At 43.4% G+C, this 25,299-nt stretch overlaps 1 protein-coding gene across 1 annotated transcript; it reads right to left on the bottom strand.

Annotated features, from left to right (window-relative positions):
* Positions 1-1,294: 1,294 nt before the first annotated feature.
* On the bottom strand, positions 1,295-2,968 carry ugt5d1 (UDP glucuronosyltransferase 5 family, polypeptide D1). The gene has a single exon (XM_037547414.1). It carries the CDS (start codon positions 2,840-2,842, stop codon positions 1,370-1,372), a length of 1,473 nt encoding a protein of 490 aa, XP_037403311.1. The 5' UTR covers positions 2,843-2,968; the 3' UTR covers positions 1,295-1,369.
* Positions 2,969-25,299: the final 22,331 nt, after the last annotated feature.

Below are 25,299 nucleotides of genomic sequence, written 5' to 3'. Positions count from 1 at the left end.
TGGGTAAAATCTCTTTCTGTTAAGCCCTTAAAAGGCCAGGGTCCACCAGTACACCCAAAGTTTTTGTGTTTTGTGTGACATCACACCATATAGGTGTTGCCATGTTGAGGACCAGATCAGGGAGTGACTGCGCTGTGCGATGCCTTCAATTTGCTGTGTGAATGATTCACTGCACAATGCGACAGACAATGACGAGACGGACACAGACCTTTAATTCAGTGCTTTCACTCCAGGTTTGGAGCCGCTGCACTGCATAGTTTAGTGTTTCTCTCTCTGCTGTTCGCGCCTCGTTCAGCTCCAGAAGGGATTAATCAGCTAATAATATCAGGAATTTTAACCGGGAAGCCACAGTTATGCAGGGCAGGGGTTTCAGGACTGGAGCTGAACTCTGAACTAACTGCACCAGCAAACTTACAGAATCACGTCTGTCGACACACGACGTCGTTTTCCGTCCCACGACATTCAGTCTGATATTTAACGTTTGTTTCTCAATTCAAACGTCATTTAAATCAGAAACAGAGAGTAAATTTATCCCGGTGGTCTGCAGCTCTGTTAGGGGGACGACTGCTCATCTCTCGGCTGTTAACATCAGCCAAAGTTCTCTAAAGGCCAGCATTGCTCACATCTGTGTTAATGAGCTGATGTCGTTTCCCTCGTATGACCAGAGTGTTTTCTCCTCTTTATGCAGCACCATGGGATCCTTTACCCACCCTGACGTGAAGAGCTGGTGGGCTTCTGTTCTGTTAAATGCTCTGAGAGACTCTCCAGAATAGAGAGAGGGGCTGAGTATGAGATAAATATATGAGAACAACATAAATGTGGTATCTTTCACCTCTAGTTATGTTCGGGCAGAGCAGCAAAGCCAGAAATTCGGTCCCAAACATGGAGACCACAACAGGAAAATCACTTCCCTGAAACCCAAGGATAGCCTAAGAATGGCTTAACCAGTAACATGTTATATAACCTTATTACCTTAATATGTAATATACTTGGGGGTTTTAAGGGGTTAAGAAAGTTCAGCAAAAGGCATGTGGAGTTACACTTACAAGCATTAAAACAAGCAAACAAACCACATGATCAGGAGCTCTAGAAGACTGTTTTAATATTAATGTTTACATTGTCAAAGCTTGACATGCATTTTTTGGTCTATAAAACTTTGATTCAGTGAAAAGGCACAAACCTTCTTAGATATACAGAAAATTTAACTGCAAAATATCTGTAGAATTAATGAAAAAAAATCAATGTTTGCAGAGAATTTTATCCCAAATTAATGAATTTTTAAAATGGCTCATCATCTCAGCGTCAGTCTTAATGTAGTCCCAACCATTATTACAGCTGACTCCAGAATAAAGCCAATAAATGAGGTAATTCACTCATTTTTCACTTTTCTTTTCCCACACGCTCTACAACAGACCCATCTAATGAAGGCTACTGTGGTGAATGTCAGCACTGCTGCTGTACTGAGCAGAAACAGAGTCACATCCACTGAGTGGTAGGAGTACCAAGGCATCCTATAGGCCTTTGTGCGCAGGTGAGGGGCTCCTTTATTCCTCATAACATACTCAATCCAGAAGACAGCCGAGTCTAGAGGTTTCACAGGCTGGTCTCTGTGCAGACTGGAGAGTCGCTGCATGTTGGTCCTATAAGAGTCGTCATTGAGAACTTCCAGTAGCATCTGTTCAAAAGTTTGGCCATCCAGTTGAGACAACTCGAGAATTTTTGCTGCTCCTTTTGCTTGGATCCGCATAAGGTTATCAAACTGATCAAAGAACAGTGGGATGCCGAGCACAGGCACTCCATGGTAGATGGCCTCCTGGACTCCATTGGTTCCTCCATGGGCTACAAATGCCTTGATCTTCGAGTGTCCCAGGAGGTCGTTCTGTGGCATCCAGTTCACCAGCAGAGTGTTGTTTCCCAGGGTGGAAGGTTTTGGTCCCAGATGCCTCCAGATGACTTTTTGAGGTAGTTTGGCGAAAACAGCAGCAATTTCATCTGCTGTGTCAGCTGGAAGACTGTCTACTAAAGTTCCCAAGGACATAATGATGAAGCCATATTCTCCTGAACTCTGCACAAAAGCCTCCAGGTCTTCAGGGAGGGGCTTTGCGGGCTTGCACTGGAATCCACCCATGTAGACAACATTGGGCATGGTGGGTCTGGGGAAGTCGAACACGAAGTCAAGCCTCATGAGCCAAATATCTGCCTCCTGGAGGAAGCTGACAATGTCACAGTCTTCATCAAAGTATTTATCACACAGAGCTTTGTAATGTGGTCCAACCACAAATGTATTTTGGAACAGAACAATTGCACAGAAAAGGCTGTTCTTAACTCTTTGAAAGAAAGACATTTGATCTGAGAGGCCAGAACCTGGTGCAGGGATGTAGGACAGTGGCGAAGGTGCTATGATGAAGTGACCCTCACCACTGATGATCCAACGCACATTCAGCACAAGAGGTAACTTCAAGTAATGGGCCAAGACAACACCAGTTGTGATGGCTGGATCAGTAAGAACAAGGTCATATTGTTCACCATGAAGCCTCTTAACCAGCTCATTATCGTCAATGATATTGCTCACTGTATTACACGCAATTAAATGTGCCTTTGATAACATGGAGAAAAAATTCATTTGAACCTTTAAAAATGCCAGAGTGGAAATTTTCCCTCTCTGGATTTCTATCATCTTATTAAGATGCTCCTCAATAAAGTCACCCAAACTGTCAATTTCATCAGGGACTGTGATAGACGTGTATAGAGGGGAGTGTTCTGTGATGTACCAGCTGGAACTGGGTCGGATCACAGTGATGCTATGACCCCTGGAGTGCAGTTCCTCAATCAGCACCTTCATGTTGACCCAATGACTGCCGTCCACTGGATAAACCAGAACTTTGCCGCTGTCACAGCTCAGGATGAAGACAGACAAAACGAGATATAGTCCAACAATGGCAGACTGTCTCTTATGCCGAATGGAGTTCATTGTACCTTAAAAAGAACGAGAAAAGAGATCACAAAACAGAACAGGGCCACGTTTCCACCTTCAGTAAAAGTACTAAAGTATTTCCCTTCAAATGTACTTAAGTATAAAGTAAAAGTACTAAAAGAGTAATTCTGGCTCTGATGTCCTGTTATCATTTTTATAACCAGACTGGCTTCATGAACTCATTTCAGGTGAAAGTCCTCCAGCGTCTCTCTTGGTAAACCAGTCTTTTAATAGAACGTCATTAATTAGTGACGCTGACGTCTATTAAAATGATCAGAAGCACAAAACACTGAAGGTAAACAGTTTCCATCAGGGAGAACCGAGTGGCTCTGAAATCACTTTTTACACACAAGCAAAGTTTCAGTTTCAGATTTATTTACAACTTAGTTCCAAGTTTAAGTTGAATAAAAACTGGCTTTAAACTCAGGATCACAGATGAGCTCCTTTACTATGTTGATCTGTAGGCGTCTGTTCATAAACATAAACCAGCCCAAACTCATTTACTATAAAATGAAATGGTGTTTGTAGAAATTCAGAAAAAAGCCGCGTCAGTCTCGACTGCATATGTGGACATATTTCTATATTGAGCTCTATTTACACAAAGTTAGGTTAGTTCATCATTTATGTTGAACAGACTCTCCCAAAGTTTTACGCTGCTGCGCTGACGTTGAACCGCGTGCTGCACTGGGTCGGTCTGACCAACAGGTCAAAACCAGCTCTAAACAAAGTGACCGCTGGGCCCTGATTGGTGCTCTGGCTTTGCGCTTCTTTCGTTTTGACATGTTACGTTTTTATACACACAGAAACCAAAAGGAACGACAGATTTCTCAAAATGTAGGAGGAAAAAGTCGGATATTAGACTCTGAAATGTAGTGGAGTGAAAGGAAAAAGTCCAGAACGGAGAAACTTCAGTACAGATACACCAAAAATACTAAAGTACAGAAACTAATTACATTTACTCAGTTACTCCGTTACTGTCCACCACTAGTTTTTGATATGCATAACACAGTACCATACAGTATTTGTTGTTGCAATACAAGAGATCTGGTGAGACCCTCAAGGCTCCATCTCAGTGCCTTTAGTCAGGGATCATAACTGAACCATAATCCACTGAAATGATCTGTTCTAAGCTGGACTGACTCCACACCCCGCCTCGCCTCCAGGCTTTTACTCTACTGCTCTGTTTTAAAACATTCGGTTATGAAAAGGAACAAATACCAACTTTTCACCTGGAGGAACTGATTTAAGCTTCACAGTCAGACCTTAAACCCACTGTAGAACCTTTGAGGGAACATTTACACTGTTTGTATCCTGATGAATGAAAAACGTTCCTGCACCGAACCTTCATTTCTAACCGTGTAGCCATGCATCTTTAACTTTACTTACATTCATTCACTGAGATTATTTGTTAAGAAGCATTAGGGTATTCAGAATTACAATAATAAACAATATTACCTATAAAAGATTCTTACCTTGGGTAGTGGAGAGAAAGTAAATCACTTTCACATGAAACTCCAGAAGGATAATCTGCTTAGTTTAGGAACTCAAATTCCACCACGTGCTTATGGCTGGTAATGTTTTCAATGACAGTCCCCCAGGTTCTAGGTGTTAGTGAGGTAAGTGTGTGGTACAAACTCCAGGGTATATTAACGTTATGGTGAGTTCCAGGACAGTTTAGTAATTCATTAAATTACTGAACGAACTGAATTACTGAAATATGCAGCATGATAAATGATCAGGTATAACATTCTGACCACCTCCTTGTTTCTACACTCACTGTCCACTTTATCAGCTCCACTTACTGTATAGCTGCACTTTGTAGTTCTACAGTTACAGACTGTAGTCCATCTGTTTCTCTGATACTCTGTTACCCTGTTCTTCAGTGGTCAGGACCCCCATGGACCCTCACAGAGCAGGTACTGTTTGGGTGGTGGATCATTCTCAGCACTGTAGTAACACTGATGTGGTGGTGGTGGTGGTGTGTTGATGTGTGCTGTGCTGGTCTGAGTGGATCAGACACAGCAGTGCTGCTGGACTGAGAATAGTCCACCAACTAAAAATATCCAGCCAAGTGTCCTGTGGGCAACATCCAAACTGTTATCTGTATTCATTTTCATATGAACGGCTTTTATATCAGCGGCCAAACACGAAACCTGCTGAGATCCACTCTCCCAGCTCGACGCCAGCCTGAGGCAGCATTAGCCAAGCTTGATGATCTGAGCTAAACAGGTACCATGTTTACGGTTATAATGATTGTTTATTAAACTTGAAATCTGTTGCATGTATTTTATTATAGTGTCTGTGAGCTACTTTAGTTATTATGCGTCACCCACAGTTTTGGAGATAAACGGCCGTGAACGGGACTCTAAAGTACTTTATAGGAAACAGAAACTCGGACGCCTTATATAATCATCTAACCATGAAACGCGTGCAGTTTAATGCAAACCTTGCTCCTTACACAGCTCACAGAAAGGTATGTGACTGTACTCTAGCAGAGCGAACCGTGATCAGTCTCAGCTCTCAGGACTTTTTCCCCACATGTGATCCCGTTTTGACTGTGTTCTTCTGTACGGAATATCTGCAGTGATGTAGCCGAGTCAGCTCAGAAACATGTTCGGGTTGTGACAGCAGAAATACGAGAAAGTAACTTGGTACTTAAGTAGATTTTCAAGGAACTACTGATTTACTCAGTAATTTTATGCACTAATACTTGTCACATCTGCCGTCTCCAGAATATTAGGTGGTCTCTTTTGGATTTGCCCCCTTTGGATTTGTCTGCATTCTGTGGCCTGGTTTTCTGGATTTCTGACCCTCTGCTTGTTATTATCTACTTTGAACCTGGTATTAAACTTGCACTTGACTCCTTCCCCTTGTGTGAAACAGTTCATGGCAATACTTTTACTTGTACTTTTTACTTTTGGGGGCAGTCGTGGGCTGGAGGTGAGGGAACTGGCCCTGTAACCAGAAGGTTGTCAGTTCGATCCCCAGGGCCGACAGTCCATGACTGAGGTGTCCTTGAGCAAGACACCTAACCCCCAACTGTTCCCCAGGCGCTGTGGATTGGGCTGCCCACCGCTCTGGGCGAGTGTGCTCACTGCCCCCTAGTGTGTATGTGGTGTTTCACTTCACGGATGGGTTAAATGCGGAGGTGGAATTTCCCCGTTTGTGGGACTAATAAAGTATCACTTTTATCTCTGGCATTTGGCTGACACTCTTATCCAGAGTGCCTTACAATTTTACACAGGTAGGCCAAGGCAGTGTTAGGAGTCTTGCCCAAGGACTCTTATTGGTATAGTGTAGGGGGCTTACCCAGGTGGGGATTGAACCTTTGCTAAATGTTAAAGAGCAGAAAATATTAGTTTTCTTTCCCTTTACAGATAAAACCCAAATGATACAGAGAAGTCTTTACAATTCTCCACAGATTCCACACAGCATCAACTAATATCAACACCATTTTAAATTGTTTTTTACATCGTTTACCTTTTTAAGTTAGCAGAAGGATGAACCATCATAGTTTGTAGGTCATTTCTCTTATTTTATTCTCTTTAAATAAAATATTGGAAGAGAATGGTCCACATTGAATGTCTGCCACATAATTCTGCCAATAAAACCAACATATGTAATAATTACAAAGTATAAGACTGAATTTGAAATTAAACAATGAATCTTTCGAGGAGATGTCAGTTTAGTGCCAACAAAAGGACGTTTCATTTGTTTTGGTAGAAATATTGTTGTTATATAGACCCACGTTTAATTCTGCTGTTTTATTGACTTTTATTCAATATCAAACCACCACCCAAATAGGACCTGCTCTGTGCAGTATTGCCAGTGCAGTACATGAACTCAGTGCTTTAGCCCATTTATGCAGATTTAAACATTTAATTCCACAGTTTCATGTTCATTTATATTACATTACTTTATATAAAGTACCCTGCGATGGACTGGCGACCTGTCCAGGGTGTTTCCGGCCTTCTGCCCAGTAAGCGCTGGCATAGGCTCCCGACAAATTCATTCAAAGTGGTTTGATGTGAAGTGGTTCGCTTTAGAAAAACGCCCTGCGTGTATCTCTCCACCATGAATGGGTTTTTAAAAGTATGTTTTAGGCCAAAATCTTCTCAGAACAATGATTAAATAATGTATCAGGATATTAGGCAGCGTATTTATGGCTGTTTCATGTATTAACCTTTCGTGAGGCACCTTTCAGACTTGGGCGTCTGGTTCTAATCACCTCCACTATAAACCATTCTGACTCAGTACGTTTCTCTGGAAGGGAGCATTCTGCCTTAAATCACACTGGATGACTTTTTTTCACTGTAATCGTTTCATTATGTAGAAAGTTTTCCAACAAAAATCACTGGAATTTCCCTTGTAGTGATGAATTGGTGCCTGAATGTGAGTTCATGCCTGTTCAGTGCTGCAGTACTGAGTCTAATAACAGCAGTAGAGGCTGAGGCAGCATTAAGGAGCAGCTTGTCCATAGAAAACAGACAGGGTTATGATGGGATTTCACCCCAGCTTTTACAGCAACGCCAAAACATGCAGATACATCCAGCCACAGACTCATCTAGAGCCAGCAAACATGCTGATGTGCTCTAAGACCATCTACTCAGTAAATAAGCCCATGATATCTACGCCTGGAAAGAGCTGAAATCAGTCGGAGCTGCCGAATTTTCCAAAAACCCAAGAGGAGCTTCTTCAGAAAAGGAGGGACGCTCAGGAGGTTCATTTACTTATGGTGTGATGTTTCATGTCTCTGGATTCTGTTACACGTGCGGTCGTCCATTCACTGAACGTCCTTGAGGAGCACTTTTGCCTCACTGTAGCCAGTAGTTGAATAATTGGCTAGTTTCTGTGACAAAACACAATAAGAATGACAGCCTTGTCTCATAAGAGATTTAAGATCTTGAAATGTCCAATAGAAAATGACCAACCAGACTTAGTTTTCTATGTGGTATCCAGTAGATATAGCTCAGCAAGCTCTCACACCAGGTCCGTTCACAAGAAACAGAAATACATAAATGCCAGGTAAAAGGAATTCTGCCATCTCCTTACAGACGATGATTAACCTCAGGAATACTGCCATTCATATCACTTCAGCTCACGATTGACAGTATTTCTCTTTCTTTGTCATAGTTGCTAAGATTGAAATTCAAGGATGTGTCCAGAACAGCTGGAGAACCCCAAACACTCAACGTGTGAGGTTCCAAGCTGAACAGAGAGTATGAATTCTCTGTGAAAGACGTCCTTCACAGCCACCAGAGTACAGTAATGTCAGCTAACATATCACTATTGTCCAAAGAAAAACCTGTAACTCCTAAATGGTGACTTTACAGGAGAAAGAGAAAACCTACTTTTAATCAGTGGTGGACAGTAACTGAGTAACTGAGTAAATGTAATTAGTTTCTGTACTTTAGTATTTTTTGGTGTATCTGTACTGAAGTTTCTCCATTCTGGACTTTTTCCTTTCACTCCACTACATTTCAGAGTCTAATATCTGATTTTCTCCTCCTACATTTTGAGAAATCTGTCGTTCCTTTTGGTTTCTGTGTGTATAAAAACGTAACATGTCAAAACGAAAGAAGCGCAAAGCCAGAGCACCAATCAGGGCCCAGCGGTCACTTTGTTTAGAGCTGGTTTTGACCTGTTGGTCATACCGACCCAGTGCAGCACGCGGTTCAACGTCAGCGCAGCAGCGTAAAACTTTGGGAGAGTCTGTTCAACATAAATGATGAACTAACCTAACTTTGTGTAAATAGAGCTCAATATAGAAATATGTCCACATATGCAGTCGAGACTGACGCGGCTTTTTTCTGAATTTCTACAAACACCATTTCATTTTATAGTAAATGAGTTTGGGCTGGTTTATGTTTATGAACAGACGCCTACAGATCAACATAGTAAAGGAGCTCATCTGTGATCCTGAGTTTAAAGCCAGTTTTTATTCAACTTAAACTTGGAACTAAGTTGTAAATAAATCTGAAACTGAAACTTTGCTTGTGTGTAAAAAGTGATTTCAGAGCCACTCGGTTCTCCCTGATGGAAACAGTTTACCTTCAGTGTTTTGTGCTTCTGATCATTTTAATAGACGTCAGCGTCACTAATTAATGACGTTCTATTAAAAGACTGGTTTACCAAGAGAGACACTGGAGGACTTTCACCTGAAATGAGTTCATGAAGCCAGTCTGGTTATAAAAATGATAACAGGACATCAGAGCCAGAATTCCTCTTTTAGTACTTTTACTTTATACTTAAGTACATTTGAAGGGAAATACTTTAGTACTTTTACTCAAGTGGAGGTCTAAAGGGAGGAACTTCTACTTTTACTGGAGGAATATTTTACCTTGGGGGTCTCGACTTTAACTCAAGGACAGGGTTTATGTACTTCGTCCACCTCTGCTTTTAATGTAAGTCAATGGAACCAGAGTTCTTTCCAAGTCATTTGGGGCCGTTTACTTTGGTCCATTCATCATGAAATCAGCACCGAATGTAAAGGGCATCAGCCGTTTTCACATTGTCAAAAACTGAAAAATGACAAAAATGGAGGTACGAGGTTTTCTTCTGACAGCAGCGAAATGCGGAGTGATAAAATGATGGATAGGTGAAAGAACCATCACCAAAAAGCCAGATTAACCATGTTACCTGGAGATGTTGAAAGGGCTTGCTAATGAACTAGTTGGCGAAAAGGTAAACGTGAAGAGGGGCGGGGAGGCACAGTCAAAGTCAGTAGCCACTGTAGACTGTTTTCTATCTACCATTGTTCTTTAGAATTTTGAAAATATGAAAAAAATAGTTGAAAAGCATGAACCTGAGGAAACAACCCAGAATTTGGTCAGGTTTGGGTTGTGTTTGGGCTTAAAGCACAATGCTGTGTGTCAGGTCGAGCCGGGCCTCAGGTCAGGCAGAAAATTCTCAGGCTATATTTGGGTTCCGACCAAAATTTCAAGCCAGATTAAAGTCAAGTGAGCTTTACTGTCAAAACTACAATATGTACAGGGCATACAGTGAACAGACCCCATGGTGTAGCAATAACGTTAAATAGTTTTAAGCTTAAATTTAACCTCCCTCATGCAGTATTGCCAGTGCAATACATGAACTCAGTGCTTTAGCCCATTTATGCAGATTTAAACATTTAATTCTACAGTTTCATGTTCATTTATATTACATTACTTTATATAAAGTACCCTGCGATGGACTGGCGACCTGTCCAGGGTGTTTCCGGCCTTCTGCCCAGTAAGCGCTGGCATAGGCTCCCGACAAATTCATTCAAAGTGGTTTGATGTGAAGTGGTTCGCTTTAGAAAAACGCCCTGCGTGTATCTCTCCACCATGAATGGGTTTTTAAAAGTATGTTTTAGGCCAAAATCTTCTCAGAACAATGATTAAATAATGTATCAGGATATTAGGCAGCGTATTTATGGCCGTTTCATGTATTAACCTTTCGTGAGGCACCTTTCAGACTTGGGCGTCTGGTTCTAATCACCACCACTATAAACCATTCTGACTCAGTACGTTTCTCTGGAAGGGAGCATTCTGCCTTAAATCACACTGGATGACTTTTTTCACTGTAATCGTTTCATTATGTAGAAAGTTTTCCAACAAAAATCACTGGAATTTCCCTTGTAGTGATGAATTGGTGCCTGAATGTGAGTTCATGCCTGTTCAGTGCTGCAGTACTGAGTCTAATAACAGCAGTAGAGGCTGAGGCAGCATTAAGGAGCAGCTTGTCCATAGAAAACAGACAGGGTTATGATGGGATTTCACCCCAGCTTTTACAGCAATGCCAAAACATGCAGATACATCCAGCCACAGACTCATCTAGAGCCAGCAAACATGCTGATGTGCTCTAAGACCATCTACTCAGTAAATAAGCCCATGATATCTACGCCTGGAAAGAGCTGAAATCAGTCGGAGCTGCCGAATTTTCCAAAAACCCAAGAGGAGCTTCTTCAGAAAAGGACTGACGCTCAGGAGGTTCATTTAGTTATGGTGTGATGTTTCGCGTCTCTGGATTCTGTTACACGTGCGGTCATCCATTCACTGAACGTCCTTGAGGAGCACTTTTGCCTCACTGTAGCCAGTAGTTGAACAATTGGCTAGTTTTTGTGACACAACTGAAGTGTCTTGTACTGCACTGTTCAGTATTGCACCATTTCTTCTCGCTGTAAAGCCAGACCACACAGTGCTGCCTTTTCTCCCTTTAAAAAGCCAAAGCCAAAGAATAATCCAGGAAACCACAGGGGGGGGCTGCCGTTTTCCACACTCTCTCCTTCAGATCCATCAACTTTTTACATCATTCTTGCTCAGGATCCAGCGCTCAATCTGGACTGCAGCCACTCTTTAAAGCGTAATATCATCTCACGTCACTTAGATATTTCACGTTCTTGAAAGTGATCCACCTCCTGCAGCTGTTACTAAGCTTCTGATGTCTGTGCCTATTCTGTGCAGATAAGAACTGAAGGGCACAAGCAAAGAACAGTGAATGTTAGGATGTTAACTGTCTTTGTAAAATTGGGTCACACTTTATTTGGATGGTCCCTTATAGATGGTCTACAGATACTTAAATCATAAACAGACTTTCTGGTGAGATGATTATCAACAACATTATGGTTAGGATTAAGGAGTAGGTGTAGGTTTTGCCTTGAGGTTACGGTTATATATTGTATTAGTGTAGTGGGTAACACCTCTGCCTCCTGTACTGTAGACTGGGCTTCAGTCCCCGCCTGGATAAGCCCCCTACACTTTACCAATAAGAGACCTTGGGCAAGACTCCTAACACCACCTTCGCCTACCTGTGTAAAAATGATGAAGCCGCTCCAGCGCGTCTGCCAAATGCCATAAATGTTAGATGTAATAAAATCTCACACACTGAACTTCAAGTTCAGTTGCATTTAATGGACATTTAGTTGAATTTTACTTAAAAATATACTGAGCAGCTACAGTGGAGCATCCAAATAAGGTGGTACTTAAAATTGTAGTTGAAATACAGGTCAAATCACCAAATCACTGCTGTATGTTTTTCTTTAAATTTCACATACTGTTCCATCGTTTTTGGATTTGTCCTTGGGTTTGAGAAACATGCTATGTAAGTTGAACTTATTGTTTATCATTCTTTTCTCGGCCGCGCGAGCTGATTGGTCGAGAGGCGTCCTAACGGTGCTGTTACTTCACCGTAACATCACAGGGTTTTTCACAAACAAACACTGCATCGCTCCACTGAGACGCTGTTGCTAAGCAACGACTCTGACAGCTGTAGGAGACGCTCAAGCCGTTTGAGTGTTTTTACTTCTGACTTTGCCACAAACAGAAAACGGACACTGTTAAGGTCACATCTGACCGACAGCCGATTCGGTCCGACTCTGAAGACGAGACGACGCTAAATTCCCAGACTGTCAGTCGGTCTGTGTGGAGCTGGAGAACGAACTGCCGGCTGAGCAGCGAGTGGGCGGAGCTCGTTACTCTGACGTAGCACCAAGCTGCTCGTTAAGGAGCTCTAATTAGGAGGAAGGAACTGAACATTAAAACATATTAAAGCCGCGTTCACGGCCAGTTTATTCATTTCTTACTGTATTTATTTAACTGCTGTATTAAAGCAGTAGAGCACTCGAGGAGGGAGTTATCACCAATAACATCACGGCTGGGATGATCTACGGCCACCAAACCACAGCCGGGATGTTATTTCGTGATTACACACTCCTCGAGTGTTCTATTTGAATCAGTTGAAGGTTGTATATGAAAGTAATGTAAAGAAGTTTTTCTTAAAACACCATACAGTAATGCTTTTACCAGACAGTAACACTGCCTCTCTGGAGAGAGTATAACATATAGTGTACTATATGTTACATTGCTGTCAGTACAAAACCTTACATCTTTTAAAAAATACCCTTTACTATGGTCATAACGTCCATGGTTACGTCCTCATGAACTTGCCATGTGTTATGGGATGCAGTAAATCATCCCACTGTATACTGGAATATTCAGAAAAAGCAGAAAGTCATCAGGGCATTCTGACCTACTGGAAAACTTCACATACTAAATAGTTTTGGGCACAACCAGTAGAATTATTTTAAATTATTACACCTTCTCAGCTGTACTACCGAAAGTGGTTGGTTAGTGTAGTGGGCAACACCTCTGCCTTCTATGCTGGAGACTGGGGTTCAATCCCCCACCTGGGTAAACACCCTACACTATACCAATAAGAGTCCTTGGGCAAGACTCCTAACACCGCCTTCACCTGCCTGTGTAAAATGATCAAACTAAGTCGTTCTGGATAAGAGTGTCAGCCAAATGCCATAAATGTAATAGCAACGCCTTCAAACCCCTACAGAGGGTGCTATAATCCCACTTACCCATACATTCTATACTGCCTCTGACAGATGAGGTATGAAAAGCATAGTTGCCTGTAAAGTAACAATAACAAATCATATTTTTTAGCTCGTTTACAGCCATATTTGGGTAGATTGGCTCTGTACCACTGAAAAAGCTCACATCCTGGAAATAGTACCTAATTACAGGAACTAGAAGGCTTCAAACAGTGGCTTTCCACTTCCACCAGCCTTCACTCCACTATGGAGCCCAATTATCGGAGGTGGAAGAGCTCCACTGACCACATGCAGAGGTTTTAATAATTAGTGATGAAAACAGAGGTTTGATTTTCTGGGCACAGGGCCTGATGAAGGCCTTTCAATAGAATAAGATTCTTTCCTCTAAGTAGATGCCATGTTTATGAAGATTACTTGAACTAATTTACATCAATTACACTGTTTTGTCTTGAGTTAAAGACCTTGCTGGTCAGTAACAATGTGAGCCGTCTGTTTCACATTAGAGATCTTTGCCAAGTTGGAAACCAAAGCCAGCTGTTCATGAAAAAAGAATGAATGAAGGTCTTTTTGCAAAATCTCAGGGATTAGCCAGCGGCTGATGGCCAGGCATTTTGCTGGATTCGAGATAATGAACTGCAGCGTCACAGTTCAGATTTATCATCATGCATAGGACGGTAGCAAAGCAGGTACTGTTTGGGTGGTGGGTCATTCTCAGCACTGCAGTAACACTGACGTGGTGGTGGTGTTAGTGTGTGTTGCGCTGGTCTGAGTGGATCAGACACAGCAGTGCTGCTGGAGTTTTTAAACACTGTGTCCACTCACTATCCACTCTGCTAGACACTCCTACCATGATGGTCCACCTTGTAGATGTAAAGTCAGAGACGACAGCTCATCTGATGCTGCACAGTTTGTGTTGGTCATCCTCTAGTCCTTCATCAGTGGTCACAGGACGCTGATGACTAGATGTTTTTGGTTGGTGGACTATTCTCAGTCCAGCAGCAACACTGAGGTGTTTAAAAGCTCCAGCAGGGCTGCTGTGTCTGGTCCACTCACATTGGTGATCTATGTATAATTTACTATCATTAACAAACTCAGAGCTAAACCTGGAGTGGCTATGGCTATAGGCTATTCACAACAACAGGAGCACCTACTTCAACCAAGGAAGGGCTGGTTAATGAGCTGATTAGTTGGATCAGGTGTGATGGAGAAAATGCCAGTTTATGAATGATCAGACTTTGGAAAGACTGTCTTAATGAACTAGCTTGTAAAACTGGCCTACAGTAAAGGGTGGAGAAGTTGGTTTATTGATAAGATAGAGCCATAAAACTTGACTTCAAATTCCAAAACAATGCAGCATTTTGTGAATTAATTCCTGGGCAAACAGGGCAAGAAGATCACTGCACCGCCACAAGCGGGGTACCAGAATTGTATACTTTGGTCATTCTACAGAAACGCCCACTTTTTAAAAAATCTAGTCATAGGTGTCACTGGTGATACTGATCGTCATTGCGTAAGAATCCAGCCTACACCACCACCAGCTGCCAGCAGAGGGCGGCAGCGATGGCAAGGTGTCGTAACTTCAGGGAACTCCAATTCCAAGAAGCCCTTGGGCTGATTAGGCCCAACCTGATACACCTGGGGACTCCCCTACTTAAGGCTGTGGCAAACAACAGCCCTTTGTCACACCTTTGTAGAGGGGTGACTGGTAGGGTACTTAGACCAGGTGGGTATTTAAACGAAAAGAAAAGAGGGCTGGAAAAAAACAGAGTCCTGGAGTGGAAGTGCATTTTATTTTCTCACTTTCTTTTATTTCACATTTCTAGTTCAGCCTTTGTTTGAGCTGCTTTGTGCTTCTTTTGTTTGCCGTTTTCCCGCCTTTTCGTTTCCCCTTCCTTGACGTGTTCTACCTGTTCTCACCTGTGCTTTCTGGTGGCACAGCGGTAACTCTACGGGTCACCGATCAGTACATCGGCAGTAACTTGAGCCTGGCTCTCGGTCACCTCAACCATAGCGTGCCAAATTCACACTCCGTTGCCCCAATACATTTATTTAACACTCCCTCACTGGTTTTCATTTCTGCACTTGGATCCGCCTCCCTGCCGTTCCATAACACCAGGGACGTTAAAAACACACACACAACACCTTTACTAAACGGCTGCTACAGAGCATCAAACCACACGCTGTCAATCAGGGAACATCCACTAAAATACGGAATTTAATCCATTTGTGTTCTATCTTTTCACAATGACCTCAGAATAAAGTCGGTTACACCAGTGACGTCAGCTAGAAGCTTCATATGAGATCATGAGCTGAATGAGAAGATCTCTGAGCACTGAGAGACACAGTGGACTCACCATGAGCTTCTCTTCATAGATCCTCAGACAACAGGTCGAAGGAGGTCGAGTGACGTCACCAGTGACGCGACTCCTGGGGATCTTTCATTATGTCTATGGTGGTTGGTTAGTGTAGTGGTTAACACCTCTGCCTTCTACGCTGTAGACTGGGGTTCAATCCCCCCCCCCTGGGTAAACACCCTACACCATACCAATAAGAGTCCTTGTGCAAGTCTCCCAACACCACCTTCACCTACCTCTGTAGGAGCGTCAGCCAAATGCTGTGAATGTAAAATGTCTTATATTTATTTCGCTTTTGTTTTATCACTTAATTTATATATTTCAGTCGCATATAGATTACTATAAATAGAATAGGTTTTTTTTTTTTACTTCAAAATATGGCACTCACCCTAAATGGTTGGCTCAAGAAGGAGTAATTGTTAATTTAACTTGTTTTATTTTAAAATATAAATTCTAACCCTATGTAGAAACGCACTGCTGTGTAATGTGTCACTGTATTCATTGTGTGTCCCTGTACTGTGATTGTACTTAGAACGTTGTTCTGCCCACATACGGCTGGTCCTAACATGCTTTTCAAGTGTAGTATATCCGTACTAGAGACACACAAATGACGCATCCATAGAATGACTCACTTTGCAAAATCTCATTATATTTATGGGGCATGAGCAACTGGAAACACTTCATTTTGATGGTCCCACTGTTGATGTTCAACACACTACCAGAAAGCTGTTAATAGTGCATCTGTTGACCTGCAATAATATAAAACGGCATACGGTTTCCGTTATACAAACATTCGATTACGGTCTGCAGATGAACATTTATAGGTTGGTTAGTGTAATGGGTAACACCTCTGCCTTGTAGACTGGGGTTCAATCCCCCACGAGGGCAAGCGCCCTACACTATACCAATAAGAGTCCTTGGGCAAGACTCCTAACATCAGCTTGGCCTACCTGTGTTAAAAAAAAAGATCAAAAATTGTAAGTCGCTCTGGATACGAGCGCCAGCCAAATGCCGTAAATGTAATAGACGTTCAAAAGACCCTCAGTAAACTATAACAAAGTCTTATTGTAGCTTTACATTTATTTACATTTACGGCATTTGGCTGACGCTCTTATCCAGAGTGACTTACAATTTGATCATTGTTACACAGGTAGGCGAAGGTGGTGTTAGGAGTCTTTCCCAAGGACCCTTATTGGTGTAGTGTAGGGTGTTTGCCCAGGTGGGGATTGAGCCCCAGTCTACAGCGTAGAAGGCAGAGATGTTACCCACTACACTAACAACCACAACCTGATCTATTCATCACTCCCAGAATATCACGCAATCAGTATTATTTCTATAGATGTGCTACTGACCAACAGATTATCTAGAAATTCAATCGGTCTTAAGCCATTAGCCAGACTCCAGGTGCTTATTAGAAGAAAGTCAGTAGAAGTGCGTCACTCCTCTCAACTAAGCATTTGTAGATGTGAATCTGGACCGTCCAAATAAAGAGCAGCACTAGTCAATTAAACAGATGATCTACAGCTTTTATTTCATCAGTCAAGTTCTAAAGACGGTCAAACACACCATTGACTGCATGCGTGTTTTAAATAGCCAGACGTTCGGCAGGGTTGAAGCAGCCGCTCTAGACTAACCGCAACAACACGATTTATGACGACACAAAATCAAGAGTTTTATCTCCAACAGTTAATGCAGGAAAACATTGCAAACCACTCCAGTGAAGTCTGTGTTTCGTGCAACTTCAGGGGGACAGTCTTTTTATGCAGTGAGTTCATTGTCTACCTAAATCAACATGTGTTACAACTTACAATAAGCCATTTGCTGATCAGCAGGTAAGAAAAGCAACATTTTAAACACTGAAACTGCTACAGCAATAAAAGACGTCGGTGCCTTTTACTTTTTCACCAGAAAAGGCAAGAGGAAGCTTTTCCTTTACATTTCACTCGGTCACTTTTGTTTGAACGTCTACTGTTATCCTCTCTTTACACTTTAGGGCAAACTCCAACTTGCCTGATGTTAAGGGTGTCGAAGTGGGCCCTGCCTGCGAAATATGATTCAGCAATTGGGGCAAATTTGAGCCACAGCATTTCCTAGAAACTCCTCCTTTCTGAAAAGCTCTAGTCATTGTTGCACCTCCTTTTTCTTTGTCACCTTCAGTAGTCTTCAGTGCCTTCTCGCCACATCCTGGACATTGTTTGTTTGCTACAGGAATCAGTTATGAATTAAGGTAAACAGGTGTTTATTTTCAGAAAATAAATTGTTTTTACAGAACCATGGAAAGAACTGCTCCCTATAAATGTTAATTATGGACCTCAAAAATGGAAACTTTTCTAAGCTCTTGAACTTCATCTTGAAACTTGCATGAACTTCATCATGAACTAGCAATCAGGCCTGCTACAACTTTTAGGTAATTACCTAACTACAGTTATTTGAAATGACATGCCATCATTCCCCGGGCGTTTGATTTCACAATCATATTATACTATTGCCAAATTGCTCATTCGCTCGTCTGCCTTCACACACATATGAACTTGAGCGACATCCCATTCTTAATCCACAGGGTTTAATATGATCTCGGCCCACCCTTTGCAGCTATAACAGCTTCAGCTCTTCTGGGAAGGCTTTCCACAAGGGTTAGGAGTGTTTATGGGAATTTCTGACCGTTCTTCCAGAAGCACATTTGTGAGGTCAGACACTGATGTTGGGCGAGAAGACCTGGCTCACAGTCTCCACTCTAATTCATCCCAAAGGTGTTCTATGGGGTTGAGGTCAGGACTCTGTGCAGGCCAGTCAAGTTCTTCCACACCAAACTGGCTCATCCGTGTCTTTATGGACCTGCTTTGTGCACTGGTGTGCAGTCATGTTGGAGCAGGAAGGGGCCGTCCCCAAACTGTTCCCACAAAGTTGGGAGCATGAAATTGTCCAGAATCTCTTGGTGCTGAAGCTTTGAGTTCCTTTCACTGGAACTAAGGGGCCGAGCCCAACTCCTGAAAAACACCCCCACACCATGATCCCCCCTCCACCAAACTTTACACTCGGCACAATGCAGTCAGACAAGTACCGTCTCCTGGCAACAGCCAAACCCAGACTCATCCATCGGATTGCCAATTCAGGTATTCCAATCACTTCCATGGCCACAGGTGTGTAAAGCCGAGCCCCTAGGCCTGCAGACTGCTTCTACAGACATTAGTGAAAGAATGGGTCGCTCTCAGGAGCTCAGTGAGTTCCAGCGTGGTGCCGTGATCGGACGCCACCTGTGCAGCAAGTCCAGTCGTGAAATTTCCTCACTACTAAATATTCCACAGTCCACTGTCAGTGGGATTATAACAAAGTGGAAGCGATTGGGAACGACAGCAACTCAGCCACGAAGTGGTCGGCCACATAAAATGACAGAGCGGTCAGCGGATGCTGAGGAGCATAGTGCACAGAGGTCACCGACTTTCTGCAGAGTCCATCACTACAGATCTCCAAACTTCATGAGTGTAAATTACATGATGAATGAACCAAAACAAACGGCCCAAACTGACTTTAAAGATGTCTGGGTCCATTGACTTATTAATATGGATATTAATAGTAAAGTAGTTTCTTTTTTTCTTTTCCTGTAAAGTTACAATTTGAGATACAAAGTTTTCTTCCAACACCAGCCACACACACACACTACTTTTAATACAATATATGAAAAGGTATGTTACCCTTAGAGAAAGCAGTTGTGTTGTTTTCAATATAAATGTAAATAAATCATTTTAATGCACAATTACTGTTTGTTTAATTTAATATATTTTATATTGTTCCATGTGGAGAAGCTATGACGCATTTAAAATTTTAAATTTGATTTTTATTCTAATTTGCTAAAAATAAGCAAATAAATAAAGTGCAGGAAATGGTGCATGTATGTGTGTTTTTGCTTATTTCCACCTACAAAGTCAATAAAATGTAATTTGACCAGGTCTGCTTAAGCTTTTGCTTTCAGCTGTACCTTTCATACTTTTCTGATGTTCACTCATGTTGAGAGGAGCCGCATCTGATGCCTGGTCCTTCAGCCCCCTCTGCTGTGCGTAGTGTGGCATTTCTCCCAGTCCTCACTTCAACACGCTGCACTCATTTAGCTCATTTAGGAGAACCGGGAGTTCCAACACTGAAGTATGAAGCCACTAATAAGTAGATATTATTTATTTTATTTTTTATGCATAACTTTCATGCATATTACAACTTCACTATACTTTCATGACTTTTTAAAGTATTTGAATAATTTGGTAGCACTTTATATCTAGAGAGACAGATATGGATAGGCAGTCTAAATATATAGTTTTCTATTTTTCTGTATTTCTTTCAATCTGTGCGCACCGTCACCCTGACATACCAGGAAAAAGAGCTACAACGTCAGATGTTATAACATGCTATGTCATTTCACCTCAGAAAAATGTCATGACAACCTAATGTCACCAAACATCTGTCTTGACATAGTTATATGAAGTTGACATCTTTTGGAATAAGCATTTATAAATGTTTATGTATTTTTGTGAGTTGTCATGAAGTCCTTATGTAGGTGTCGTGAAGCCTTCTACACAGCGCCCTACAGTAGTGTTACCGATTTTATTTCTTTTCATGAATAAGATTAACTTCACTATTTAGTTGATTTGATTCCAAAGATAGGGCTTTATTGTCATTCACATCACATGTGGTACATGAGGTAGGACGAAACATTGTACTCACGGTCCAGTCAACTCCCAAAGTGACAAACAATAAACAATAAATAGAAGGTGCATAAAGGGGAGGACAGATAACGGCAGCATGGACCACAGCAGTATGAGTAGGAGGTAGAAGGTGTACATCTTAATACTGGTATTAAGTAATGTATAAAGTGATGTGTGTAGGGGTGATTATAGTGTAGGGGTGATATAGTGGAGGGGTGATAATAGTGGAGGGGTGATATAGTGGAGGGGTGATAATAGTGGAGGGGTGATGTAGTGGAGGGGTGATGTAGTGGAGGGGTGATAATAGTGGAGGGGTGATGTAGTGGAGGGGTGATTATAGTGGAGGGGTGATATAGTGGAGGGGTGATTATAGTGGAGGGGTGATGTAGTGGAGGGGTGATGTAGTGGAGGGGTGATTATAGTGGAGGGGTGATTATAGTGGAGGGGTGATATAGTGGAGGGGTGATATAGTGGAGGGGTGATTATAGTGGAGGGGTGATGTAGTGGAGGGGTGATGTAGTGGAGGGGTGATAATAGTGGAGGGGTGATATAGTGGAGGGGTGATATAGTGGAGGGGTGATTATAGTGGAGGGGTGATGTAGTGGAGGGGTGATGTAGTGGAGGGGTGATGTAGTGGAGGGGTGATTATAGTGGAGGGGTGATTATAGTGGAGGGGTGATTATAGTGGAGGGGTGATGTAGTGGAGGGGTGATATAGTGGAGGGGTGATAATAGTGGAGGGGTGATATAGTGGAGGGGTGATTATAGTGGAGGGGTGATATAGTGGAGGGGTGATTATAGTGGAGGGGTGATGTAGTGGAGGGGTGATGTAGTGGAGGGGTGATTATAGTGGAGGGGTGATTATAGTGGAGGGGTGATATAGTGGAGGGGTGATATAGTGGAGGGGTGATTATAGTGGAGGGGTGATGTAGTGGAGGGGTGATGTAGTGGAGGGGTGATAATAGTGGAGGGGTGATATAGTGGAGGGGTGATATAGTGGAGGGGTGATTATAGTGGAGGGGTGATGTAGTGGAGGGGTGATGTAGTGGAGGGGTGATATAGTGGAGGGGTGATTATAGTGGAGGGGTGATTATAGTGGAGGGGTGATTATAGTGGAGGGGTGATGTAGTGGAGGGGTGATATAGTGGAGGGGTGATAATAGTGGAGGGGTGATATAGTGGAGGGGTGATTATAGTGGAGGGGTGATTATAGTGGAGGGGTGATATAGTGGAGGGGTGATAATAGTGGAGGGGTGATATAGTGGAGGGGTGATAATAGTGGAGGGGTGATTATAGTGGAGGGGTGATTATAGTGGAGGGGTGATATAGTGGAGGGGTGATAATAGTGGAGGGGTGATTATAGTGGAGGGGTGATATAGTGGAGGGGTGATAATAGTGGAGGGGTGATATAGTGGAGGGGTGATTATAGTGGAGGGGTGATAATAGTGGAGGGGTGATTATAGTGGAGGGGTGATATAGTGGAGGGGTGATATAGTGGAGGGGTGATAATAGTGGAGGGGTGATATAGTGGAGGGGTGATGTAGTGGAGGGGTGATAATAGTGGAGGGGTGATAATAGTGGAGGGGTGATATAGTGGAGGGGTGATATAGTGGAGGGGTGATTATAGTGGAGGGGTGATGTAGTGGAGGGGTGATATAGTGGAGGGGTGATAATAGTGGAGGGGTGATATAGTGGAGGGGTGATATAGTGGAGGGGTGATTATAGTGGAGGGGTGATGTAGTGGAGGGGTGATATAGTGGAGGGGTGATAATAGTGGAGGGGTGATATAGTGGAGGGGTGATTATAGTGGAGGGGTGATTATAGTGGAGGGGTGATATAGTGGAGGGGTGATAATAGTGGAGGGGTGATATAGTGGAGGGGTGATAATAGTGGAGGGGTGATTATAGTGGAGGGGTGATAATAGTGGAGGGGTGATTATAGTGGAGGGGTGATATAGTGGAGGGGTGATATAGTGGAGGGGTGATAATAGTGGAGGGGTGATATAGTGGAGGGGTGATGTAGTGGAGGGGTGATAATAGTGGAGGGGTGATAATAGTGGAGGGGTGATATAGTGGAGGGGTGATATAGTGGAGGGGTGATTATAGTGGAGGGGTGATGTAGTGGAGGGGTGATGTAGTGGAGGGGTGATGTAGTGGAGGGGTGATTATAGTGGAGGGGTGATAATAGTGGAGGGGTGATTATAGTGGAGGGGTGATGTAGTGGAGGGGTGATATAGTGGAGGGGTGATAATAGTGGAGGGGTGATATAGTGGAGGGGTGATTATAGTGGAGGGGTGATTATAGTGGAGGGGTGATATAGTGGAGGGGTGATAATAGTGGAGGGGTGATATAGTGGAGGGGTGATAATAGTGGAGGGGTGATTATAGTGGAGGGGTGATTATAGTGGAGGGGTGATATAGTGGAGGGGTGATAATAGTGGAGGGGTGATTATAGTGGAGGGGTGATATAGTGGAGGGGTGATAATAGTGGAGGGGTGATATAGTGGAGGGGTGATTATAGTGGAGGGGTGATAATAGTGGAGGGGTGATTATAGTGGAGGGGTGATATAGTGGAGGGGTGATATAGTGGAGGGGTGATAATAGTGGAGGGGTGATTATAGTGGAGGGGTGATATAGTGGAGGGGTGATAATAGTGGAGGGGTGATATAGTGGAGGGGTGATTATAGTGGAGGGGTGATAATAGTGGAGGGGTGATTATAGTGGAGGGGTGATAATAGTGGAGGGGTGATTATAGTGGAGGGGTGATATAGTGGAGGGGTGATGTAGTGGAGGGGTGATTATAGTGGAGGGGTGATTATAGTGGAGGGGTGATTATAGTGGAGGGGTGATGTAGTGGAGGGGTGATTATAGTGGAGGGGTGATTATAGTGGAGGGGTGATAATAGTGGAGGGGTGATAATAGTGGAGGGGTGATATAGTGGAGGGGTGATTATAGTGGAGGGGTGATTATAGTGGAGGGGTGATATAGTGGAGGGGTGATATAGTGGAGGGGTGATGTAGTGGAGGGGTGATGTAGTGGAGGGGTGATTATAGTGGAGGGGTGATATAGTGGAGGGGTGATATAGTGGAGGGGTGATTATAGTGGAGGGGTGATAATAGTGGAGGGGTGATATAGTGGAGGGGTGATAATAGTGGAGGGGTGATAATAGTGGAGGGGTGATTATAGTGGAGGGGTGATATAGTGGAGGGGTGATAATAGTGGAGGGGTGATTATAGTGGAGGGGTGATTATAGTGGAGGGGTGATATAGTGGAGGGGTGATAATAGTGGAGGGGTGATTATAGTGGAGGGGTGATATAGTGGAGGGGTGATAATAGTGGAGGGGTGATATAGTGGAGGGGTGATTATAGTGGAGGGGTGATAATAGTGGAGGGGTGATTATAGTGGAGGGGTGATAATAGTGGAGGGGTGATAATAGTGGAGGGGTGATTATAGTGGAGGGGTGATATAGTGGAGGGGTGATGTAGTGGAGGGGTGATTATAGTGGAGGGGTGATTATAGTGGAGGGGTGATTATAGTGGAGGGGTGATGTAGTGGAGGGGTGATTATAGTGGAGGGGTGATTATAGTGGAGGGGTGATTATAGTGGAGGGGTGATAATAGTGGAGGGGTGATAATAGTGGAGGGGTGATATAGTGGAGGGGTGATTATAGTGGAGGGGTGATTATAGTGGAGGGGTGATATAGTGGAGGGGTGATATAGTGGAGGGGTGATGTAGTGGAGGGGTGATGTAGTGGAGGGGTGATTATAGTGGAGGGGTGATATAGTGGAGGGGTGATATAGTGGAGGGGTGATTATAGTGGAGGGGTGATAATAGTGGAGGGGTGATATAGTGGAGGGGTGATTATAGTGGAGGGGTGATTATAGTGGAGGGGTGATATAGTGGAGGGGTGATATAGTGGAGGGGTGATGTAGTGGAGGGGTGATATAGTGGAGGGGTGATTATAGTGGAGGGGTGATATAGTGGAGGGGTGATAATAGTGGAGGGGTGATATAGTGGAGGGGTGATTATAGTGGAGGGGTGATATAGTGGAGGGGTGATAATAGTGGAGGGGTGATATAGTGGAGGGGTGATAATAGTGGAGGGGTGATAATAGTGGAGGGGTGATAATAGTGGAGGGGTGATATAGTGGAGGGGTGATTATAGTGGAGGGGTGATAATAGTGGAGGGGTGATAATAGTGGAGGGGTGATATAGTGGAGGGGTGATATAGTGGAGGGGTGATATAGTGGAGGGGTGATAATAGTGGAGGGGTGATTATAGTGGAGGGGTGATAATAGTGGAGGGGTGATATAGTGGAGGGGTGATAATAGTGGAGGGGTGATATAGTGGAGGGGTGATTATAGTGGAGGGGTGATGTAGTGGGGGCACTGGTTCAGGACAGCAGCAGAGATAAATAAGTGGACATGAAGTGCCATTGCAGTGACGTCTAACTGGAGTTTAAGAGTCTCACGGCTTCAGGGAAGAAGCTGTTCCTCAGTCTGGTTGTTTTACTCTCAGTGCTCCGCAGCCTCCTGCCTGAGGGGAGCGGGGCAAAGAGTGTGTGTGCTGGGTGAGTGGGGTCCTTCATGATGCCAGTGGCCCTTTTCCTGCATCTGGAGGTGTAAATGTCTATGGTGGTGGGAAGGCTGACTCCGACAGTCCTCTGTGCAGCCTTCACCTCCCTCTGCAGAGCTTTCCTTTCTGCCACAGAGCAGCTTCCGTGCCACACAGTGATGCTGGAGCACAGAACGCTCTCCACCACAGATCTGTAGAATGAGGTGAGGACTGAGCTCCCGAGTCCAGCACTTCTCAACCTTCTGAGGAAGTAGAGGCGCTGATGTGCCTTCCTGATCAGGCTGGAAGTTTTATTACTCCAGGTGAGATTGTTACTTAGGTGTACACCCAAGTACCTGTAGCTGGAGACCACTTCCACTGCAGATCCTCCGATGTGTAGGGGGGGGAG

Source organism: Pygocentrus nattereri, chromosome 18, assembly GCF_015220715.1.
Source record: "Pygocentrus nattereri isolate fPygNat1 chromosome 18, fPygNat1.pri, whole genome shotgun sequence".
In the NCBI taxonomy this organism is placed as follows: Eukaryota; Metazoa; Chordata; class Actinopteri; order Characiformes; family Serrasalmidae; genus Pygocentrus; species Pygocentrus nattereri.
Note: the sequence above shows the minus strand (reverse complement) of the source record. Positions and strands in the feature narration are given on the sequence as shown.